Source organism: Heterodontus francisci, chromosome 18 (genome assembly GCF_036365525.1).
Source record: "Heterodontus francisci isolate sHetFra1 chromosome 18, sHetFra1.hap1, whole genome shotgun sequence".
Classification (NCBI taxonomy): Eukaryota; Metazoa; Chordata; class Chondrichthyes; order Heterodontiformes; family Heterodontidae; genus Heterodontus; species Heterodontus francisci.
In genome coordinates, this window is record NC_090388.1 from 69,969,439 (window position 1) to 69,992,844 (window position 23,406).

The window sequence follows — 23,406 nt, forward strand, 5'->3', positions numbered from 1 at the left end:
TGAAGGATAGGGTTTTCCTTGTCTTTTTTTCTCTTTGAGCACAATGCCTTAAGAAAATTACTTTAAGCTTTTCTAAGGGCTTTTAACTCACCCAGTTGCTGGATTCTATTTGCAGGCGACCACGCTTCCATTCTGTGGTGCAGCCTTTATTTCAGTGCTCTGACTCACCACAGCTGGGGAGCTCCACACAGCCTCTTCTGTAGGTAAGCAGTTTTCTACTGTTCCGGGCCAGTATTTCTCTTTAAATTTCTCTGTTGTTCCCCTGGTGTTTCTTCTTTCACCGCAGTTCACCGCAGTTTACCGTTGTTTTACCGTTGTCACTATGTTGCGTTGTCGGGTTTATATTAGGAGGGTTGTAGAGCATTCTAGAGAAAGTCGAAGACTCCAGTAAATGTTCACTAACAACTCTTTATTATTTACAGTTACTATATACACTCTCCACAAGCCACCTAAGCTAGCATCCTTCATGCTGCTATACCTTCTTTCTCTCAAGCCTATCTCATGTGACTGCTACATCATCACTTGTACAGTGAGAAGGGTCTCTCACTGTCTTCGATATTAACCCTTTACATCCTTATAGTTCACTGATTATTCATCCATACAGCTGACAGCTACAATGCATTCATTCAACTCTTATATTCCCACAAGATGTCTACAAGAAAAGTAAGCTTTGTGTAAGGCCTTTGCATACAACCTTTAAACTCTCTGCTGTTAAATCTGGCAATATTTGTTCATTTGGTTATTATATCTTCTGGCAGAAACTGAAAGGGCAGAGCACAGACAGATGGAGGAACTCAGCAGATCAACCCTCTTGACTTCTTCAAAGGTGCTGCCATGTATGTTACCATCTGGGAGAGATTGTACATGACTGGGTGACCGGCAAGCATTAGGGGAGGGATACGTTACTCGCACGTGTTATTATAATCACATACCTTCTCAGTATTTCAACAGGTGCAAAGAAAGCAATGATGGTGTTGCACAGAATGATGCACCATGTATTGTCTGGGGAACAGCAACACCCTGTCACTGATTATGTCCATTGATCTATGTGCTCTGGTTCAAATACTCCGTAACCTCAGGAACTCCGTAACCTCAGGAGTAAGGAGCTGGGCTCACTCACCAGAAAAACAGCCCTCTAAATCACCACTATAAGTGTGCAGATACATGCACCATGCAAGGTTTTAGGGATTGAGAAGAGGAAGCATAGGGTGACCCACTACTTATGGATACAGAAAGAGTGCAAGCAGTCGGTGAAAAGGAGCCGCCTGTTTCTCAGTGAAGGCACTGCATTGGCACATTCCCTGCTGAGTTGTTTTATATTTCCAACCATACAGGTCAAGGCAGAAATAGAACATACGTCAACACTAAGTGAGGATTCAGAGACTTCATGCTAATGCAACACATTATGCAGCAATGAAACAGTAGAACTTGGCTTCCAGAAGTGGGTGCACCAAAAGCCCAGCAACAGGCAGGTGGCTCAGGTCACCTCTGACCCCTCTCCTGCAGCTACCCTGGGACAAAAGGCTATTCAAAGCAGGTAAATCCTTGAAGACGTGGAACCAATCAAACCTTCTGGGTCACAGCAAGACCATCTGGGTCTGTGATGCTGCAAGGTATACAGCCACTTGAATTATAAGCAGGTATACACAGACCTCTTGGGAAGCCTTTTACTTAACCTGTCCCAGTGGTGTGTCACGTAGGTATAGAAATATTGCGGGACATTATCTTGCATATCACAAAATACACACAACAGCACATCATGATGATAAAACATACACTTCAGTGTTATTTTCAACAAAGACATATTGTGTTAGCTTAACCAGTTATTGTTTACTTTCTTAATTATTTCTACAGCACTAGTGTGGAAGAGTTGTTTCACTGGAAGTTTTTGATATAAAGATATACCTCAAAGAAAATAAGAAAAAACTTCCATTTACATTCTATTTTTCATGACCTCTGGATGTCCCATAGTGCATTACAGCCAATCATATGCTTCTGAAGTTTAGTCACTATAGTAATGTAGGAAATTTGCGGACAGAAAGTTCCCTCAAACTGGAATGAAATAATTGGCCAATCATTGGTTTTAGGTGTTAGTTGAAGGATAGATATTAGCCAGGAAATCAGGAAAACTCCTCAGCTCTTCTTCAAATTTTTATTTATTTATTTTATTTTTAGAGATACAGCACTGAAACAGGCCCTTCGGCCCACCGAGTCTGTGCCAACCAACAACCACCCATTTACACTAACCCTACAGTAATCCCATATTCCCTACCACCTCCCTACACAAGGGGCAATTTACAATGGCCAATTTACCGATCAACCTGTAAGTCTTTGGCTGTGGGAGGAAACCAGAGCACCCGGCAAAAACCCACGCAGTCACAGGGAGAACTTGCAAACTCCACACAGGCAGTACCCAGAATTGAACCCGGGTCCCTGGAGCTGTGAGGCTGCGGTGCTAACCACTATATGGAGACCTGAACTGTTCACAGTTCTCCAAGCATGATATAACTAAGTTTCAATACATGTTTAACATAGCTTCACTTATTTTCAATTCTATCCCTCTAGGAATTAACCCCGGAGCTTCATTTGCTTCTTTAAGGCCTTATTAACCTGTATTGCTACTTTTATTGATCTGTGTATCTGTACCCTCAATCCCTTTTCTCCTCTTCCCATTTAGACTCTTATTTTCCAAGTAGTATGTGGCCTCCTTATTCTTCCTACCAAAATACATCATATAACTTTTATCTATATTGACATAAATATAATACAATTATAATCCTATTTTGCAAGTTGTGCAATATCTTTGTGCATTTTATCACAGTTTTCCTCAGGAGTAACTCCATCTTCCAACTTGATGTCATCCACAAATTGTGAAATTTTACTTTTGATTCCTATGCCTAAACCATTTATGAAAACAGCGAATAACAGTGGTTTCAGCACCAATCCCTATGGAACACAAATGTGTCCATCACTATTCAGTTAACTCACTCCAGGACGTATTGGAGAATAGCACTACTCAAGAACTCTCAACACATGAACATTGTTTGAGCATGCCAAGCGTTCATTGATGTTCCCTCTTGCTGATCTTTCTGCACAGTCACTGTCGATAACCCCACCTGTCTCACTCCCGCCATGCTTAGCCATTCATTACCACCCCTTAGTCTCTGCAAGCAGATCAGCAAGCACCACCCCTCTATGTATTTGCCTCCAGAATGTTTCCATTCACTCAAGCACAGCCCTTACCATCTGTAACCTTTTTGTGGATGATTGCATTGATATCGTGGCTTTGACTAAAACTTGGCTTTCAGATGGTGACCCCTTACTGCTTACAAAGCCTCCCTGCCTGATTATACTTTCCTTCACTGTGGAATGACGCTGATCACCATGTCACACTTTGGTCTCTCCGCCTACTCCTTTGGCACATTCTCCTCCTTTGAGTACCTTGCCCTGTTCCATTTTTCTTGTTTTCCCCTATAGAATCCTGGTTGTCTACTGTCCTCCCTCCTCAAGCTACACTCTGAATTTCTCCTTGAGATGTGCTCCCTCAGCCTCTGCATGGAGCTTCTCTTCATCATCTTGTCTTCTATCCTCTGAATTCACCACTCTACTAACCTCCATCAACCACATCCTCTGATCTTTGCTATCTGTATTCATGATCACCTCTTGGCCTTGCCATCTCCCATGACCAGCCATCTTCACTTACCTCCTTGTATCCTTGGCACCCACATCCTAATGTTTCCTTCTGCATCCCATGCAGGAAAAGAAATCTTCCCCAAAGCTACTTACTTACTTCAAACTCACTTTCAAACTCTTGGCATGCTGGCCTTTGGCTGCCCATTTGTTACAATACTTCTGCAGCTGTCTGTCTGCTCAACCATTCCCTGGCACCCATCTTTGACTCCTTTGCACCCAGCACAGCCTGCACTTTTCCCCCTTCTGATAAGTCCCTTGGTATGGCCCCCATCTTCACTCCCTCAAGTCTAAGGGACACTAACTTGTACACATCTGGTGCCCAACTGGCTTAGCTATCCTTTGAGAGTTGTGGCTGGATCACATTTAGCTGTATAAATTCCCTTCCCCTCTACCAAAACCCTGGAGACCTAACACAACCTTAGACTCTCGCAAACAATTCTTTAAACTCCCTGTCCCTCCACCTTCAGTGTAAGGAACTGATGAATTTCTTTATGAACAAGATAGAGACTATTCATTCAGCCTCCTTTGCTGCTTTCCCCCTTGCACCCTTGCCCACTAAGTGAAACCTCCCTTGGGTCTCTCCCATTCTAGCTTTAAACCCCTGTCTCTGTCATTCCCTCTTTTTCTCTAGTTCCTCTTCCATTTCCCCAGTGGTTTCTCTGGTCTCATCTCATTCATGAGACTCAGCTCGTTATCCCCTGCTGCAATCCATTAAATATTAGACTGATGACATCTAACTCAACTTTTGCACCACTTCACTGGACCCCTGCACTGTTTCTGTCACACTGCTGTTTTGGATGAGCCACAGTATCCTTCAGCTGAACATTGAGAAGACCAAACCCAATGCCTATGGTCTCCATCACCATCTCTGTACTTTTGTTACTCACTCCATCCTCCTTGTTGCTCACTGTCTCAGGTTGATCTAGATTGTTCAAAGCTTTGGTGGTCTATTCAATCCTGAGCTGAATTTCTGATCCCATAGTTTCTCTGCCATAAAGATAGCCTACTTCCACCTTTATAACATTCCCTGCCTCCACCCCTTCCTCAGCCTATCTGCTGTTGCAAACTTTGTCCTCTCCAGACTCAACTATTCCAATGCTCTCCTGTTAGCCCTCCATTTTCCATTCTCTAAGTATCAATTAATCCAAAACCATATCCTATTTCACACCAAGTTTTGTTTGCCAATCACCCTTACCCTTACTGGCCGACATTGGCTCCCTGTCCCCAAAAACCTCAAATTTTAAATTCTAATCTTTGTGTTAAAATTTCTCCATTGCATTTATTCTTCCTAGTTCTATAAAGTCCTCTAGCACTACAACCCCTCAAAAAGACATTTTCAAATTCTAGTCATTCTAGCCCCCTTCATTTATCTTCCTCACCCTTTTTGCCATAACTTAAGGCACTTGGACTTCACTCTGGAATTCCATCCCTCAGGCTAGCTGCCTCTCCACCTTCCTCTCCTCCTTTAAAACCCTCCTTAAAATGCACTTCTTTGTCAAAGCCTTGGGTCTCCTTGGTTTGGCGTTGAATTTTTTCCCCTCCTGCCTCTGTGAAGAGTTTTGGGCTGTTTTCCACATTAAAGGTACAAATTGTTCAATATCTTGCTTGATGCAAATAGTGTTGGGAGTGGCCGATATCTGTGTTCTGAGTTCTGAAATAACATGATATGTAGTGTAATTCTAGATGCAATGCAATAGCACATTTACAGTACCTGGCAAATTGCTTGCCTGGTGGGACACAAACCCATTTACTGATTCATAGCATTAACTTTTGAATCATAGCGTACAATATCAGGAGCAAGCCTGAGTCCTAACAATCTGACCAATCATTCTAGATGATTTCACTTCTATGTAAACAGGTGCCAAGATGGAAAGCCAGATGTTAAAATGTTGGAATAAGTGTCTTTCTGTCATACTGGAATGTAGTGGCCTTTTATTTGCCCAACCAGTTGGATCTATGGCCCTTCTGAGTCACATTTGAACCTAGGTCCCACTGGTGAAAGAACAGTCTTCTATTCCATTTTACCACCCAGGCTCATTTTAAATAACTATACTTTAATTTACTTCCTCCCTCATTCACACTGTTGCAGTTTTCATTGACCCAGCTGACAGAGTCACTGATTTATGGAAATAGTCGAGGAACATATTGAAGTCAGAATGTATCAGGTTTTTAATTAACCCTGTAACTACGAAAGTATTCAGTTTAGAAAATTGCATTTGAGCATCTGCAGAAACGATTCAGATTAATTTATCAAACATCGTAATGTGCAGAATTCCTAAATCACAGTGTTCTGGAATAACTAATCAACATTTTTAATTTTGATACAAAAAAATTACCATAGTCTTCTCAGTAAATGCTCCAAACATGACTAACTTCTAAGTTTCTTTTAATTGAGTGAATAAAATATTTCTTCACCCAATTTCAATGGAAATAGCTTACATGCTGATGTAGGAAGTTCATTTTAAAAAAAGGGAATCCAAGTGAAGGAGGAAGTGAAAGAAACCATTTTGCCCACAGCTTCTTTATCTAGTTGCCAGCACATCCTCCAACAAAGGCAGCAGCTGAACAAACCTGAACTGCAGTGATGCCAACAAGATACCGCCAATATTTTAATTGACACCACAAGGACATCTGTGTAAAACGCATTACTCCTCAAAGTCACTTGGAAACCGCAGAATGCTTTTCAAATGGGATTTTCTTTTAGATGTAGCTATATGGTCGTCATTGGAGCTCAACGCCATGGTAACTTGGAAGTGTTCCCATGGGAACGCACATGTCCCAATAGAGCTTGACCGCCTGCTTTCAACTGTGACCCCTCTTATTTCTTTGCCAGACCAGTTGGTGAAGTGCATTGGAACATCAGAGACTTTAGTGTGTGTAAAGAAAAATCTGAAAGACAATGGATGAGTGCATTAGGCATCAGAGGCCAATAAATAGAATTATTTTGTAGATGTAAGGCATAAACAACACCAGATTAGTAGTGAATGCAGGCACATTGCTTTAACTTAATGTGGATGATCTAGGAGGTTGGATGCCATATCCTTATACAAGAAAGAACAAGACAAACAAAAGCATTATGAATGAGGGTTGGCGCATCTTTGCTGGTAAACCATAATCCCAACTGTAAACAAAAGGACAATTTAGCACAAACACAAGAAGGCAGCTGGACAATATCTAGATATAAGCTACTGGACATTGCTTGTGCTGCGTATTTATCAAGTTTTCAGAATCATTCTTCTCTGCTTTTCCAAAAATAAAATTCTGACAAACTCAGATTTGCAGAAGTTAAAAGTGATGATTTAACATCTGGTGAGCTTGAATTAAATTTTGTTGATTGCGTTGATGCAATCCATTAATGCCTTGACAAACAAGTTTAAGCAAACGTTCCACACATTACATCATTGAAAATCTGTTTTACAACTGAGCATATATTACTTCCATTTCTTAATAAGCAAAAGTTCAAATAAAGTGTTGTTGAGATGTGTCCTCTCCAATGAGAATCTGTTTCAGCTATTCAACTCAAATTTATTCTTTTCTGAAAAAAAAAGTCTAAACGAATTGTTGAAATTTACTTTCTGGTGCTGATTGCCAGTTTATTTGAATCCCTGTTAATAGGATAAATGCTCAATGCACTGATGTTCCGTATTGCGCCAGTTTTTATTTGATTCAGTACCTGATGAGGAAAGATGTGCAGCGACAGTTATTCGAATTTGATCTTGATCAAAATCACACTGCAGTTCTATGCAAATGGCCTCATTTCTGTCAAAAGGACCTTTACAGATATATTGAAAAAGCTGTGAGCCCTTTTTCTCATGTTTCCCATATTACTTTCTTTCCTTTCAGTGGATAACAAGCGCAGGTCCATTTATATTGCTCTATTTATATTCTCAAAACTTACCACCCCTCCACATGTGAAGATTTTGGTAAAATCATTTCAGTGAATTTAACTGGATCGCTGGCTACCAAATTCACGCAGTGTTTTATAGTGCTTCACAATGAGCAGATCTGATTTTGATTAAAAAGAAAGACTTACATTAATGTAGCACCTTTCAGGATGGCCCAAAGTGCTTTACAACCTTTGACATACTTTTGAAGTGTGGTCACAGTTGCAATGTAGTAAACGTGGCAAGCAAATTGCGCACAGCAAGCTCCCACAAGCAGCAATGAAATAACAACCAGATCAATTATTACAGGTTTAAAAGAATGCCAATCTAGATATGATTTTAATTGTTATTAGAGCTTGCCTGGAATTAGAGAGGAAATTCAGTAATGACAATATGGAGCCATGATGAAGAGGAGCCTCGACTAATGAATTAGGACAACAACACTAGTTTTGAACATGGGATTACTGAACTTATCTGTAAGTGTTCTTTGGTGAAGCACTGCCCATGAAGGAATGTTGCACTAAACTGCCTTATTTTCTCAAGGGCTGACAAAAGCATTTTCTTCCACAGCCATATCATATCCCTAGCTGAGGGGGTGGATGGATAATTTTACATGTTTCGAGCAAAGCTGTTCTGAAACTAGTCATGAAGCAGAGCTTTTTGCTCCCAGTGGGAATTTTTGTGATGTTTACTGTGAAATGGCCAAGATTGGACTCTCAGCGTGTCCAAATCGCAAATGTGAACTCTATGTTGGAATTCCCAATTCCCCAGCCACACTCTGCCTTACGACATTTTAATACTTGAGTATAATTGGGAAATGCGTATGTGATTTCAGAAACGGTCAGGATTTTAATGTTTTCAATAGCTGTTTTTAGCACATCCTTCATAATACAAGTTTTATTGGAGTTGCCACATAGTTCTAAATGTTGCATAGGGGGATGGGGGGGGTTGCTCCCCAGTAGCTAAATGGCTTTGACTCCTGATCGTTGCTGTTTTCATCCAGGAGGGTAGCCTTCAGCAAGGGAGTGAGTTCGCAAGTGTCCCAGCTCTTGACTGATATTCAATGCACATGCTAAGAAGTGTAAATGTCAAGTAAAGCCAGGATCGAGTTTAATAGTGATGCCCTACATGGTTGAATTGCCTGCTAACACTACCCGTTTGAACTCTCAAATGAAAAATGATTACCTGAATAAAGTTGAGGTGGGAAATAGGGAGTAAGCAAGAAGTGAAATAGAAAGAGCACCCTGTTTATTTAATCGCTTTTATTCATGGGCTTTGTTAGAATTGTTAGTTGGAGGATACCTGGGAGTTAACAATTTGGCCAAAAGCCCATTATCAGTGCTCTGCAGAGTTGAGATTGCTTATCCATATTTTATCCCTATTTATGTGTCAATGAAGTAGGTATGTTGTACAAAATGTCTGCTCCTAGGCTATCACCAGCAATTCTCAACCGTTAACCATAGGAAGAAGGAAGGACTGAGATATCAGTAAGTGTGCAGGAATCTCCCTTTGTAACATTTAGGATCGCGTAGCAATTCAGTAAAATATACTTCACCTTTATTGATAAGCCATTGCACCTAAAAGTCAGGCCTATTAAGTCTTATTAATTTGGCTTTAAACATGTAACTTAGTTTGATGTATCTGACTTTTAAAACCAACTATTAGTGTTTAACTGGCTTTGTGATCGCTCTAACTTTCAATACATCTTAACAGTTCTGTATAAATCCTAAAGACAAAACATTTCTTTGATATTTTCCTCTTGCTACACACTCTTTAATCTGTGTCTGTTTTAGGTAGCTGCAATTTACCGAGACCCAAGTGTTGGAAATCTCATCAACATTGTTGTAGTGAAGTTAATTGTGATTCATAATGAACAGGTAAGTCCAAATCTTTGTTAAACCCTCTACAGTTAGTCAAATGTTACCCTCACATTTTGCAATGATGTATTCTGGATCTCGAGCAGGCTTGAGGGGCCGAATGACCTACTCCTGCTCCTATTTCCTATGTTCCTGTATTTCCTGAATATGGATCACTATAAGAAGATATCCAATTTTAAATGAGTACTATTTTCTTCTATTTGTGGTAAGTCTACTTCCAAATCTTTATTCTTGGGATGCGGGTGAGGCTGGTGATGGGCATTTGTTGTCCAGCCCTACTTGTCCTGAGAATGCTTTGATGGGCCTTCTCCTTGTACTTCTACAGAATTTGTGGAGATGGTGCTTCCATAATGGTGTTGGGTGGGGAATTCTAGGATATTGACCCAGCAATGAGAACCTTTTACATTTCTGTGCCATCATACTCATCACATCCATCCATTTGTCTAATATGAAAACAGAATGTTCATGCACATTCTGTGTTTGTCACATCCCACTTCCTGTTCAAAATCTACCAATAAAACAATGCAGAATCCAAGCGTATCAAATCAAAGGAAATTGCAATCATTTCTACCACAACCAATCAGAGCTCAGCAACGGCAAGACTGAACAAAATCTACCAATAAAAAGGACAGAAGCTGACCCAACCAATCAAATCACTCAACATTTTGGAAGCATTTTTCCTGTAATATTTTTCCCTTTGTCTGCCAACTGTGCAGAGAAAAAAAAACATATAATCACCTAACTGCTAAAAATTGCAATGATTATTTTAACTTGTCCATAAAATAACCCAACTTTTCTCAGCAATGCATGTATTAAGATTTGACAGCTGAAGCCTAACCTCTGTTAAAGGCTTGGAGCTGAGTTTCTGGCCCACCCTAAACTGGCATGCAATGCTCCTGGCCCACGCCATGCCTCCTAGCCTGCATTGATCCCGACCTGTTATTTTCTGCCAGGTCTGCCTTCCATTTATAGATCTGACCAGTTTTTAGTTCATGCCATTAAATAATTAATGAGATTTTTTCCCAACTTTTGAAAAAAACATGGAATTAGGCATATATTTCACATAGGAAAATGTCTGTTTACAGGCAGCTTGCAGTTGTTCAGACACTCAGATCAAAACTATTCTATACAGTACAAAAGCAAGTAATTGCCAAATCTTTATATATCACTGGTTAGGCCTCAGCTGTAGTGTTGCCCAATTTTGGGTACCACATTTTAGAAAGGATTTCAAGGCTTTGGAGAGGGTGCAGAGGCGATTTTGCAGAATGATACCAGAGATGAGGGACTTCATTATGTGTTTAGACTAAAGAAGCTGGAGCAGAGAAAGCTGAGGTCAGATTTAATAGAAGTATTAAAATTTTGAAGGAATTTCCTCATAACTAACAGTAATAAAATAACTCACAGATGGTCTATATCTAATTGGTAGTAATAGGTGTAATGACCTGATATGCTATTTGTAACTACTGTAGTAATCTTATAATCCACAAGTATTCACTACAAACAAGAATTCCCCTGTTCTGCCCAAGGTGTGGTCAGGCTTCCCAGTCAGCGCTACTTTTAACAGGCCCCATCTCTATCTCATTAATCTGTGATTTAGGCTCAGATTCTGTGTGAAGGTGACAATTCTGAACTGAGAGCTCCAGTTCGCTGTCACTCTGTTCTCCCTGCCCCGAGATCTATCCCCCTATTTGTCCCCCATCCCTTGCAGATCTCCAGTCACCAACTATTCCTCCCTTCAAACCAAGGATCCGAACTACTGCCCCATAGTCCCTGAACTCTCTCAACCAACCCAGTCAGAAACTTCTATGTGCTTCATTTCTCTCTCCCTCCCTTCCCTGCCTCAACCCCAGGTACCTGGATGTTTCTCCACTAGTCAGTCCCAATTCTGGTCACGCCACGTTAGCAGCAGGGGAGCAGTGATATTACTGAGCTGGAGGTTTCTCTGTGCTGTGAAATTTAAAAGCAAAGTTCTCCATTCATGCGCAGAGGATTCATTCCAGAAAATTTGGGAGGGTTGGTAACCTGAGTAACATTACAAATGTTCCAAGTGTAAGATCAGCACTATACATTCTCACGTTAGGTATAATGTGAGTTAGATATAGGTTGAAGCCTCAGGCCTTTGTGCTCCAATAGTGTTGGATTGTAAGTGTTTTTTTTGCTGTGGACCCATCCTCACTGGGAACTGAGTGGAGACTATCCAAACTCATTTTCTCATAGGAAAGAAGACTGAAGATGCACTGCAATGGTCTAGGGCGGCACAGTGGCGCAGTGGTTAGCACCACAGCCTCACAGCTCCAGCAACCCGGGTTCAATTCTGGGTACTGCCTGTGTGGAGTTTGCAAGTTCTCCCTGTGTCTGTGTGGGTTTCCTCCGGGTGCTCCAGTTTCCTCCCACATGCCAAAAGACTTGCAGGTTGATAGGTAAATTGGCCATTATAAATTGCCCCTAGTATAGGTAGGTGGTAGGGAAATATAGGGACAGGTGGGGATGTGGTAGGAATATGGAATTAGTGTCGGATTAGTATAAATGGGTGGTTGATGGTCGGCACAGACTCGGTGGGCCGAAGGGCCTGTTTCGGTGCTGTATCTCTAAAACTAAAACTAAACTAAACTAAGTGTGCAAACTCTGATTGGATGTATTCCTGGAAGTTCCATCACATAACGTAGCACCTCCAGTCACGCTGCCCAGTTAAACAGCCTTTTCCCCCCAACCTCAATATTTTGTCCAACTATTAAACTCAAATATTCAAATAAAATGAAAACACCATTTATTTTAATGCTCCAATGATTTTATCTTGGGTTGCTGGCAGTAGTGCCCTAGTGTCTAGTCTGGGCTGAATTCACGCCGTGGTCCTGGAAGTGAATGGACAGTTTGCTGGACAGCTGTGCTCTCCTTGATCCTTAGAAATTTGTTTTTTTTGTTCTGGCATAGATATTGCGCAGGAAGTATGAATGCAAACATGTGCAATTACAAAAGCAGATTCTTTTTAAGCTATATTAAAGTTTTCCTTAAACTGAAGTTTGTTAGAAATTGTGTGGGTGCTTCCTTAAATTATTTGAAGTATCACTGACATGGCTTGACCTAAAATGGAAAAGATGTGATATAAAAAGAAGTGTTGCTTTCAGAAGCATTTTGAATAGTGTATCTATTACAGAGGTCACAGTGAAAATTGCATTAATGCTGGTGATTAGCCCAATGTCTCTGCTCCTGCATTGCTTGGTTATAATCTGACGTACTTCGTCATCCCCTTGTAACCATGGAAAAACGCAGAATGAGCCAGCAAGAGAATGCTGTGAATTGAAGAACAGCCTATGCTGTACTGCCCGTTGAGAAATAGCTACAGTAACCCAGAACAAAGTAGAAAAAATAATTTTTTAAAACATCGGACTATGAATTTTTTGTTTCACTTTCCCAATGCTCGTCATTCTGATTGCTTACTCTCCCTGCTTTTGGAGGCTGTTTTGGGACAAGGAAGAATTGCAAGGTAGAGAGAGAAGAATCACATGATAGATGGATTAATACCTTGAGAACTAGGAGCAGCTTTACTCAGAACTGGTTAGATTCCATAGATGCTATCACACAAGGAAAAAGTGCAGCCAAGGTAACAAAGTAAATGGTAGAATCATAGAACAGTTACAGTTACAGTTGAGGCTATTTGGCCCATTGTGTCCATGCTGGCTCTCTACAACAGCAACTCAGCTAGTTCCACTCCCCCGCCTTTTTCCCTATAGGCCTGAAAATGTTTTCTCTTCAGGCAATTATCCAATTCCCTTTTGAAAGTCACAGTTCTATCTGCCTCCACCACACTCTCAGGCAATGCATTCCAGATCCAAACAACTGGCTGCATCATAAAAGATTTTACTCTTGTCACTGTTGGTTCTTTTGTCGTTGACCTTAAATCGATGTCCTCTGGTTCTCGACCCTGCTGCCAATGGGAACTGTTTCTCCTTTTCTACTCTGTCCACACTCTTCATTATTTTGAACATCTCTATCAAATCTCCTCTCAACCTTCTCTTCTCTAAGGAGAACAGCCCCAGCTTCTCCAGTCTATCCACATAACTGAAGTCCCTCATCCCTGGAACTATTTTCGTAAATCTTTTCTGCACCTTCTCTAAATTCTTTACCTCCTGCCTAAAGTGCGTTGCCCAGAATTGGCACAATACTCCAGTTGAGGCCGAACCAGAATTTTATAAAAGTTCATCATAACTTCCTTGCTTTTGTACACTATGCCTCTACTTATAAAGCCCAGGATCCTGTATGACTTATTAATCACCTTCTCAACCTGCCTTGCCACCTTCAATGATTTGAGCACATATACCCCCAGGTCCCTCTGTTCCTGCACCCTCTTCAGAATTGTATCCTTTTTTTATTGTCTCCCCTCGTCCTTCCCACCAAAATGTATTACTTCACACTATTTGGCAATAATTGTCAAACATAGGATGAGTCCAAATGAGGGAAATGTGATTACAATTACATTTTAGAACCATTTCCCAAGGTTTGTTGACAGGAAAAATATGCTAGGGGTGCAAGGTTATTATTGTTGACTAACTTTTAATATGTCAGTGCACAGAAGTTCACCTTTTATGCCAATGTCCTGCCATCTGCTGACCTACTAAAGGAATTGGTTTCCTTTTTTATTGAAAAATCCAGGGAAGGGACCAAAGCCCCTAAAGTGCAGGATGCCACCTAAGTTTAAAAACAGTAATAGAAATGACAAGATAAATTAATAAGTGGTTGAGTCAAAACATCCAACATCCCCATCCTTAATGATGGGGGAGCCCAGCACATCAGTGCAAAAGAAAAGGCTGAAACAATTTGCATCTGCCAGAAATGCCAAGTGGATGATGCATTTCTGCCTCCTCCTGTGGTCACCAGCATCACAGATGCCAGTTTTCAGCCAATTTGATTCACTATACATGATATCAAGAAACGGCTGAGCGCACTTCAAAGTTGTAAAGATTATGGGCCGTGACAACATTCCAGCTGAAGACTTGTGCTCCAGAACTAGCCGCATACCTCGCCAAGCTGTTCCAGTACAGCTACACAACAGGCATCTACCCGACAATGTGGAAAATTGTCCAAGTATGTCCTGTCACAAAAAATAGGATAAAATCCAATCCGGCCAATTACCTCCTCATCAGTTTACTCTCAATCATCAGTAAAGTGATGAACGGTGTCGTTGACAGCGCTATCAAGCTGCATGTATTCAGCAATAACCTGCTCACCAATGCTCAGTTTCGGTTCCACCAGGGCCACTCAGCTCCTGACTTCATTGTCGAAACATGGACGAAAGAGCTGAATTCCAGAGGTGAGATGTGAGATGACATCAAGGCAGCATTTGATCTAGTGTGGCATCAAGAAGCCCGAGCAAAATTTAAGTCAATCGGAATCAGGGGGGAAAACTCTCCACTTATTGGAGTCTTTCTTTTCTTCTTTTGGGCCTCCTTATCTCGAGAGACAATGGATACGCGCCTGGAGGTGGTCAGTGGTTTGTGAAGCAGCGCCTGGAGTGGCTATAAAGGCCAATTCTGGAGTGACAGGCTCTTCCACAGGTGCTGCAGAGAAATTTGTTTGTTGGGGCTGTTGCACAGTTGGCTCTCCCCTTGCGCCTCTGTCTTTTTTCCTGCCAACTACTAAGTCTCTTCGACTCGCCACAATTTAGCCCTGTCTTTATGGCTGCCCGCCAGCTCTGGCGAATGCTGGCAACTGACTCCCACGACTTGTGATCAATGTCACACGATTTCATGTCGCGTTTGCAGACGTCTTTATAACGGAGACATGGACGGCTGGTGGGTCTGATACCAGTGGCGAGCTCGCTGTACAATGTGTCTTTGGGGATCCTGCCATCTTCCATGCGGCTCACATGGCCAAGCCATCTCAAGCGCCGCTGACTCAGTAGTGTGTATAAGCTGGGGGTGTTGGCCGCTTCAAGGACTTCTGTGTTGGAGATATAGTCCTGCCACCTGATGCCAAGTATTCTCCGAAGGCAGCGAAGATGGAATGAATTGAGACGTCGCTCTTGGCTGGCATACGTTGTCCAGGCCTCGCTGCCGTAGAGCAAGGTACTGAGGACACAGGCCTGATACACTCGGACTTTTGTGTTCCGTGTCAGTGTGCCATTTTCCCACACTCTCTTGGCCAGTCTGGACATAGCAGTGGAAGCCTTACCCATGCGCTTGTTGATTTCTGCATCTAGAGACAGGTTACTGGTGATAGTTGAGCCTAGGTAGGTGAACTCTTGAACCACTTCCAGAGCGTGGTCGCCAATATTGATGGATGGAGCATTTCTGACATCCTGCCCCATGATGTTCGTTTTCTTGAGGCTGATGGTTAGGCCAAATTCATTGCAGGCAGACGCAAACCTGTCGATGAGACTCTGCAGGCATTCTTCAGTGTGAGATGTTAAAGCAGCATCGTCAGCAAAGAGGAGTTCTCTGATGAGGACTTTCCGTACTTTGGACTTCGCTCTTAGACGGGCAAGGTTGAACAACCTGCCCCCTGATCTTGTGTGGAGGAAAATTCCTTCTTCAGAGGATTTGAACGCATGTGAAAGCAGCAGGGAGAAGAAAATCCCAAAAAGTGTGGGTGCGAGAACACAGCCCTGTTTCACACCACTCAGGATAGGAAAGGGCTCTGATGAGGAGCCACCATGTTGAATTGTGCCTTTCATATTGTCATGGAATGAGGTGATGATACTTAGTAGCTTTGGTGGACATCCGATCTTTTCTAGTAGTCTGAAGAGACCACGTCTGCTGACGAGGTCAAAGGCTTTGGTGAGATCAATGAAAGCAATGTAGAGGGGCATCTGTTGTTCACGGCATTTCTCCTGTATCTGACGAAGGGAGAACAGCATGTCAATGGTCGATCTCTCTGCACGAAAGCCACACTGTGCCTCAGGGTAGACGCGCTCGGCCAGCTTCTGGAGCCTGTTCAGAGCGACTCGAGCAAAGACTTTCCCCACTATGCTGAGCAGGGAGATTCCACGGTAGTTGTTGCAGTCACCGCGGTCACCTTTGTTTTTATAGAGGGTGATGATGTTGGCATCGCGCATGTCCTGGGGTACTGCTCCCTCGTCCCAGCACAGGCATAGCAGTTCATGTAGTGCTGAGAGTATAGCAGGCTTGGCACTCTTGATTATTTCAGGGGTAATGCTGTCCTTCCCAGGGGCTTTTCCGCTGGCTAGGGAATCAATGGCATCACTGAGTTCCGATTTGGTTGGCTGTATGTCCAGCTCATCCATGACTGGTAGAGGCTGGGCTGCATTGAGGGCAGTCTCAGTGATAGCATTCTCCCTGGAGTACAGTTCTAGGTAGTGCTCAACCCAGCGGTCCATCTGTTTGCGTTGGTCAGTGATTATGTCCCCCGATTTAGATTTGAGGGGGGTGATCTTCTTGATGGTTGGCCCAAGAGCTCTCTTCATGCCATCATACATTCCTCTGATGTTTCCGGTGTCTGAGGCCAGCTGAATATGGCTGCATAGGTGTTGCCAGTAGTCGTTTGCGCAACGCCTAGCTGTTCTTTGTGCAGTACTTCTGGCTGCTTTAAGTGCTGCGGATGTTAAATCGCTGGGGGCTTTCTTGTAGTTCAAAAGTGCAATGCGCTTAGCGGCTATGACAGGTTCCAGCTCTTCATTATGAGATTGAAACCAGTCTGCATTTCTCTTCGCACTTTTGCCGTAGGTGGTCAAAGCTGACTCATAGATGGCGTCTCTGATGTGGGCCCACTTGGTCTCAGCATCCCCTGTGGGAGTGTTTTGAAGGGCTGTTACAAGTGAATTTAGAAATTTTTGTAACAGCTGTGGGTGAGAAATTCTGCTCGTGTTGATGCGCGGGTGGCCCTTCTGCTTGGAATGATGCAACTTCTTTGGTCTGAGTCTAACCTTGCTGCACACCAGGGAGTGGTCGGTGTCGCAGTCCGCACTGTGGAAGCTGCGTGTGATTTGAACACTGTTTAAGGCGGCTCGCCTTGTGACAATGAGGTCTAGCTGGTGCCAACGACGTGATCTTGGGTGCCTCCATGAAACCTGGTGACAGGGTTTAGTGTGAAAGAACGAGTTGGTGATGCAGAGGTTATGATAGGTACACAACTCAAGCAGTCTCTGCCCGTTCTCATTCATCCTTCCAACGCCATAGCGCCCAAGGCAGGAGGGCCATGAGTCATGGTCGGCCCCAACCCTGGCATTAAAGTCCCCCAGCAGGAATAGGTGTTCGGTGTTGGGGATGCTGCTAATGATGTTATGGAGTTGTTCATAGAACTGGTCTTTAGCTTGAGGTGCGGAGCAGAGTCACACCTGGCACAAAGGAAGATGGTTGTGGTTGTCGGAAGCTAATTATCTCAGCCCCAGGTCATTGCTGCAGGAGTTCCTCAGGGTAGTGTCCAAGTCCCAACCATCTTCAGCTGCTTCATCACTGACCTTCCCTTCATCAGGTGGTCAGAAGTGGGAATGTTCACTGATGATTGTACTGTGTTTGGTACCATTTGCAACTCCTCAGATACTGAAGTAATCCATGCCCACATGCAGTAAGACCTGGACAACATTCAGGCTTGGGCTGATTAGTGGATAGTGTCATTTGTGCCACACAAGTACCAGACAGTTGCCATCTCCAACAAGGAAGAATCTAACCATCTCTCCTTGACATTCAATGGCATTACCATTGATGAGTCCCCACCATCAACATCCTGGGGGTTACCATTGACCAGAAACTTCACTGGACCAGCCATATAAATACTTTTACTGCAAGAGCAGGTCAGAGGCTAGGAATTCTGGGTTGAGTAACTCACCTCCTGACTCCCCAAAACCTGTCCACTATCTACAAGGCACAAGTCAGGAGTGTGATGGAATACTCTCCACCTGTCTGGATGAATGCAGCTCCAACAATACTCAAGAAGCTCAACACCATCCAGGACAAAACAGCCCATTTGATTGGCACTCCATCGACAACCTTAAACGGGCACGCCCTTCACCACCGGCACAGAGCCGCAGTGTGTACCATCTACAAGATGCACTGCAAGAATTTGCCAAAGCTCCTTCAACAGCACCTTCCAAACCCGCGACCTCTGCCACCTAGAAGGACAAGGTAACAGATGCATTGGAACCCCACCACCTGCAAGTTCCCCTTCAAGTCACTCACCATACTGACTTGGAACTAGATCACCATTCTTTCACAGTCGTTGGCTCAAAAACCTGGAACTCCTTTCCTAACAGCACTGTGGGTGTACCTACACCACGTGGACTGCAGCGGTTCAAGAAGGCAGCTCACCACTACCTTCTCAAGGGCAATTAATGATGAGCAATAAATGCTGGTGTTGCCAATGATGCTTACATCCCAAGAAAGAATTAAAAAAAAAAAGTCAAATGCTGCGGATACTGGAAATCTGAAATAAAACAGAAAATGCTGCGAGTACTCAGTTGGTCTGGCAGCGTCTGTGGAGAAACAGAGTTAGCGTTTCTGGTCAATGACCTTTCGTCAGAATTGGTTAAATGGTGCGTGGCTTGTGTTTTAAAAGATGATGGTTGCAGGACAGAGGAACTGTTGGAATTAAGGAGTTCCTTAATGTTGAGGTTCCTGAAAAGAATGAGCTGGTGAAGGAGAAAGTTCGGAGAGTCTCAATTTCAACATAGTGAGGATGAAAGGGAAGGAAGAGTATGCAGAAGAGTGTATGTGGTATTTGGAAAGGACAAGATTAAGGGCAACACTGACCAAGGTAGCATTTTGCTAAAATAAAGACAACAAAAGTTGGCAATGAAGGTTAAATGTATTGGGAAATAGTTTTCACAAGCACCAGTCAACTGCAGCCTGCAGATAACTTACCCAAGTGCCCATTTCTCTTACATGAGCCTAGGCATTGAGTAGTGGAAGGCTATTTGACCACAAGGGGGCATCATAGCCAAGCCCAATCCTATCCTCAAACGATAGATATCTGCACACCTCGAACAGCACACTGTACAACGATCAACATTGGAAATTGCAGCCCAATTTCCCTCCCCTCCAATCCAGAGACACTATGGCCAGTTGTAGCCCCCACATTCACAAACTGTCAGCTGTGGCATTGTTTTCCAAAACTAATGAGTGAACCTGAGCTCATTATTTATCATCTGTTGAATTTCAGTTTCCTCATTCATTCATCCAAGGTTTAGACTTTAGGATTTTAGAAGTGTAGTGTTTTTATCCAATTAATTGAAGCAACTAATAGTTTAGACACTGGCTTTCAGGTACATACCAGTGTATACTGTCTGATCTCTGCTGGTAGCAATCACATGGAATGGATGATGGGGCTCAGGAAATTGGACAGAGAAACTGAGTCTCTGCCTATGGTGTGCCCAGTGATAGTAATGAAGGTGCCAAAATAGATAAGAGCTTCATCACAACATTAAATTCTTCCCTGCAATTTCCCATTATCTTAGCCGGTGATGTGTTGCATGTTGGCCTCACTCATATCAAACAACCATGGCAGCTAGGGCAACTCTGAACTGACACAAGGTCAGGTTTTAAAGGGACTGCTATTTCACAGTAGTTTTCTGATGCTAGTTGCTTTGGCAGCTTTTTGAAGGTTTTAAGCTAAGCTTCCAGATGGACAATTTTCAATTATCACAATTAGACCTTAGAAAATAGACATTTCAATAGGAATCTTGTTACTTGAAGGAAGAAGGGGAGAAAATAGACAGGAATACCCATGCACCACATCAGCCATGCTACTGGGCATTATTTCAGCTTATCCATTGATCTGCTTGGAACCTAGGGCCTCAATAGCAGCAGCGTGAGCATTCATGAGAGACAGTCCAATTAGGCTTAAGAGCTGTGTCATTGGAGGCTCTGCTGCAAATGTCTTTCAAGTTACCATGTGCTCACCCCATGGTTAACTTTAGTGACCAGAGGCCATCGTGCACGAGTGCAGATGCAGCTAATAGTTTCTGCTCACTCACTTTCAGACAGACCAAGGATGTTTAGCACATCTCCTATTGATTACATAAAACTGTGGTGCTCAATTAACATCCTTTAATTTCAGATCTCGTAAGGTCTGAAAGCAAAGACTCAATAGCTGAGCAAGGATGTGAGTTGCTGCTCTGGTCAGCATGTTCCTCTTGCTCCTCCTCATCTCTGCACGTTCTATTATCTCTTGTGATTCACTGTCTAAATCTGCTGGGTGGATGTACCTGTGCAGGTCTTCAGACTGGAAATAAAGTGTGACACAAGGTTCTGTGAGAAGCTGTCTTATGGTTAAGACATTGCTTCCTGTAGCACACCTGCAGAAAGTGAACAGCAGAATGTGTTGGAATGTTGGCTTCATAACACCAGTTGAAATATTTATTGCATGAAAATAGACTGGGGTATAGTATGTTTTCACCACATGGCCAGTAATCTGTTGGAGTGATTATCGAACCTGCCCGATGTTCAATCCATGTAATGAAAATCTTACGGGTTCTACAAGTGAGAAATCCACTCTGCCAGATTACTGCCAGTGCAATGAAGATGGAAATTGACCCCAATGTGTCACATGGCATTGTGTTTCAGTATATGTCAGTAAGTGAATAAGTTAGATGAAAAGGCGCTCAGGATAGTTTCTCTGGACTTTTTTTTTGGACTGCCTCTAGTATAATGATCTGCAAAGCAATACCTTAAAATGCTTTCAGGGTTTGATGTAATATGGCCCTATTCCAGTGACATTGACCAAAGTTGGAGGACTCACTCCAGCTCCTTCTCAGCCTCTTCACTCACGCACTCACTTATGCATTCACAGCCTCACATGCATACACTTGAGTGCAATTCTGTATGACACTATATATTTTCATATGATGCATATTTGAACTGGTGTCATGCAACCAGAATTCTAACCTGTAATGCCCTTCACTTTCTGCCAGTGAGCATTCTTCCATTGACACCCAGACCAGCAAGTAGGGAAAGAGAGTTGAGAGGTCAGCAATATGACGAGCACATGTAACAGATTTAAGCAGCTATCATGCAATTCCTTGGTGGGTGTGATTACATGTATATGCATCATTGGGAAGATTCAGACAGGTGGATTTTTGGGGCAAAGCTCTTAAATGATTTGGGTGTAGTAAGAGCATTAATTGCTGCTGCAAAGTATGCCTTCCATTCAGAATGGACATGCTTACAAGTATTCAATGGAAGGTAAGATAGTGTGGGAAGGAAAGAGGCAGACTTTGTGGCATGCTGACCTTGCCCACTGACTTAGAATAAGGTGCTGGCATTTACCTCCTTTGGTTAAGTCTCTTCATTTGCAGCCCTATCCTCTGGGTGGTTAAGGTCACATTGATGTGCAGCGCCATCTCCTCCCATGCATTCCGCAGCTCGCTTATGTGGACAATACCTTTGGGTGTTCAACAGGGTCACACTACCCCCAACAGCACTATGACAAATGCAGCAGTAAAAACCATGTTCCCCTGCTAGACCACTTCTCCATCTTCCTGATTCATTTATTACAACCTAGAAAATTAGCAGGACCTTCAGAAAAGCTGGTGCCGTTCCCTGGAAGCTGACAACTCAACAAGATGATAAACCTGCAACATGAGAAAACAAGCAGTTACATGGGTTTTGTAACATAAGCTGTAGATATATCCAACATTCTTTCATTTGTAATGGAGCAAAATTTGACCAACCCCGAAGGAAATCCAGCCACTGCGGTACTCTTAACAGAAGCTCCTGTTCTCACAAGTATTCCCACCTGCCATATACAGCAGGTGGAATCCCTTCCATTAGTGCCAATGAGCAGAGAGGGATTCAGTCTAGACGGACCCTTTAGCAGCCAGACCTGAGTAACAGTGGGACAAAAACAACAACAGCAACTTATATTTATGTAGCGCCTATAACGTGATAAAACATCCCAAAACACGTCACAGGAGCTTTATAAAACAAAATATGACATCGAGCCACATAAGGAGATATTAGGTCAGATGACCAAAAGTTGGTCAGAGAGGTAGGTTTTAACAAGTGTCTTAAAGGAGGAAAGCGTGGTGGAGAGGTGTAGGGAGGGTATTCCAGAGCTTGGCAGCTAGGCAATTGAAGGCACGACCACCAATGCGAGAGCAATTAAATTCAGGGATGCACAAGAGGCCAGAATTGGAGGAGGGCAGATATCTGAGGTTTGTGGGGCAAGAGGAAATTACAGAGTTAGGGAGGGCGAGACCATGGAAGGATTTGAAAACAAGGATGAGAATTTTAAAATAAAGATGTTGCTTGACTGGGAGTCAATGTAGGTCAGCAAGCACAGGGGTGATAGGGGAACAGGACTTGGTGCAAGTTAAGACACTGGCAGCAGAGTTTTGAATGACCCTAAGTTTACAGTGTGGAATGTGGGAGATCAGCCAGGAGTGCATTGGAATAGTCAAGTCTAGAGGTAACAAAGGCATGAGTGAGGATTCCAGCAGTAGATGAGCTGAGACAAAGGCGAAGTCGGACGATTAGGGTAGGTGGTGGCGTAGTGGTATTATCACTGGACTAGTAACCCAGAAACCCAGGATATTTCTCTGGGGACATGGGTTTGAATCCCACCACAGCAGAAGGTGGAATTTGAATTTAATTAATAAATCTGGAATTTAAAAAAAGCCATGAAACCATTGTCAATTGTTGGTCTGGCTGACATGTGACTCCAGACCCACAGCAATGTGGTTAACTCTTACATGCCCTCTGAAATGGCCTAGCAAGCCACTCAGTTGTACCTAACCGCTACGAAGTCAATAAAAAGGAATGAAACCGGACGGACCTAGGCACCGGAAACGACAATGGCAAACCCAGCCCTGTCGACCTTGCAAAGTCCTCCTTACTAACATCTGGGGGCTTGTGCCAAAGTTGGGAGAGCTGTCCCAGACTAGTCAAGCAACAGCCTGACATAGTCATAATCACGGAATCATACCTTACAGACATTGTCCCAGACACTGCCATCACCATCCCCGGGTATGTCCTGTCCCACCGGCAGGACAGACCCACCAGAGG

The 23,406-nt window shown here is 43.1% G+C and overlaps 1 protein-coding gene across 1 annotated transcript in view; it reads left to right on the plus strand.

Moving 5' to 3' along the window:
- Positions 1-23,406, plus strand: part of LOC137379708 (A disintegrin and metalloproteinase with thrombospondin motifs 20-like) — a 603,896-nt gene that overhangs the window by 175,491 nt on the left and 404,999 nt on the right. The window contains exon 5 of the mRNA XM_068050948.1: positions 9,371-9,454. Within this exon, the coding sequence (XP_067907049.1) occupies positions 9,371-9,454 (84 nt within the window). The remainder of the gene's footprint in view (positions 1-9,370; positions 9,455-23,406) is intronic.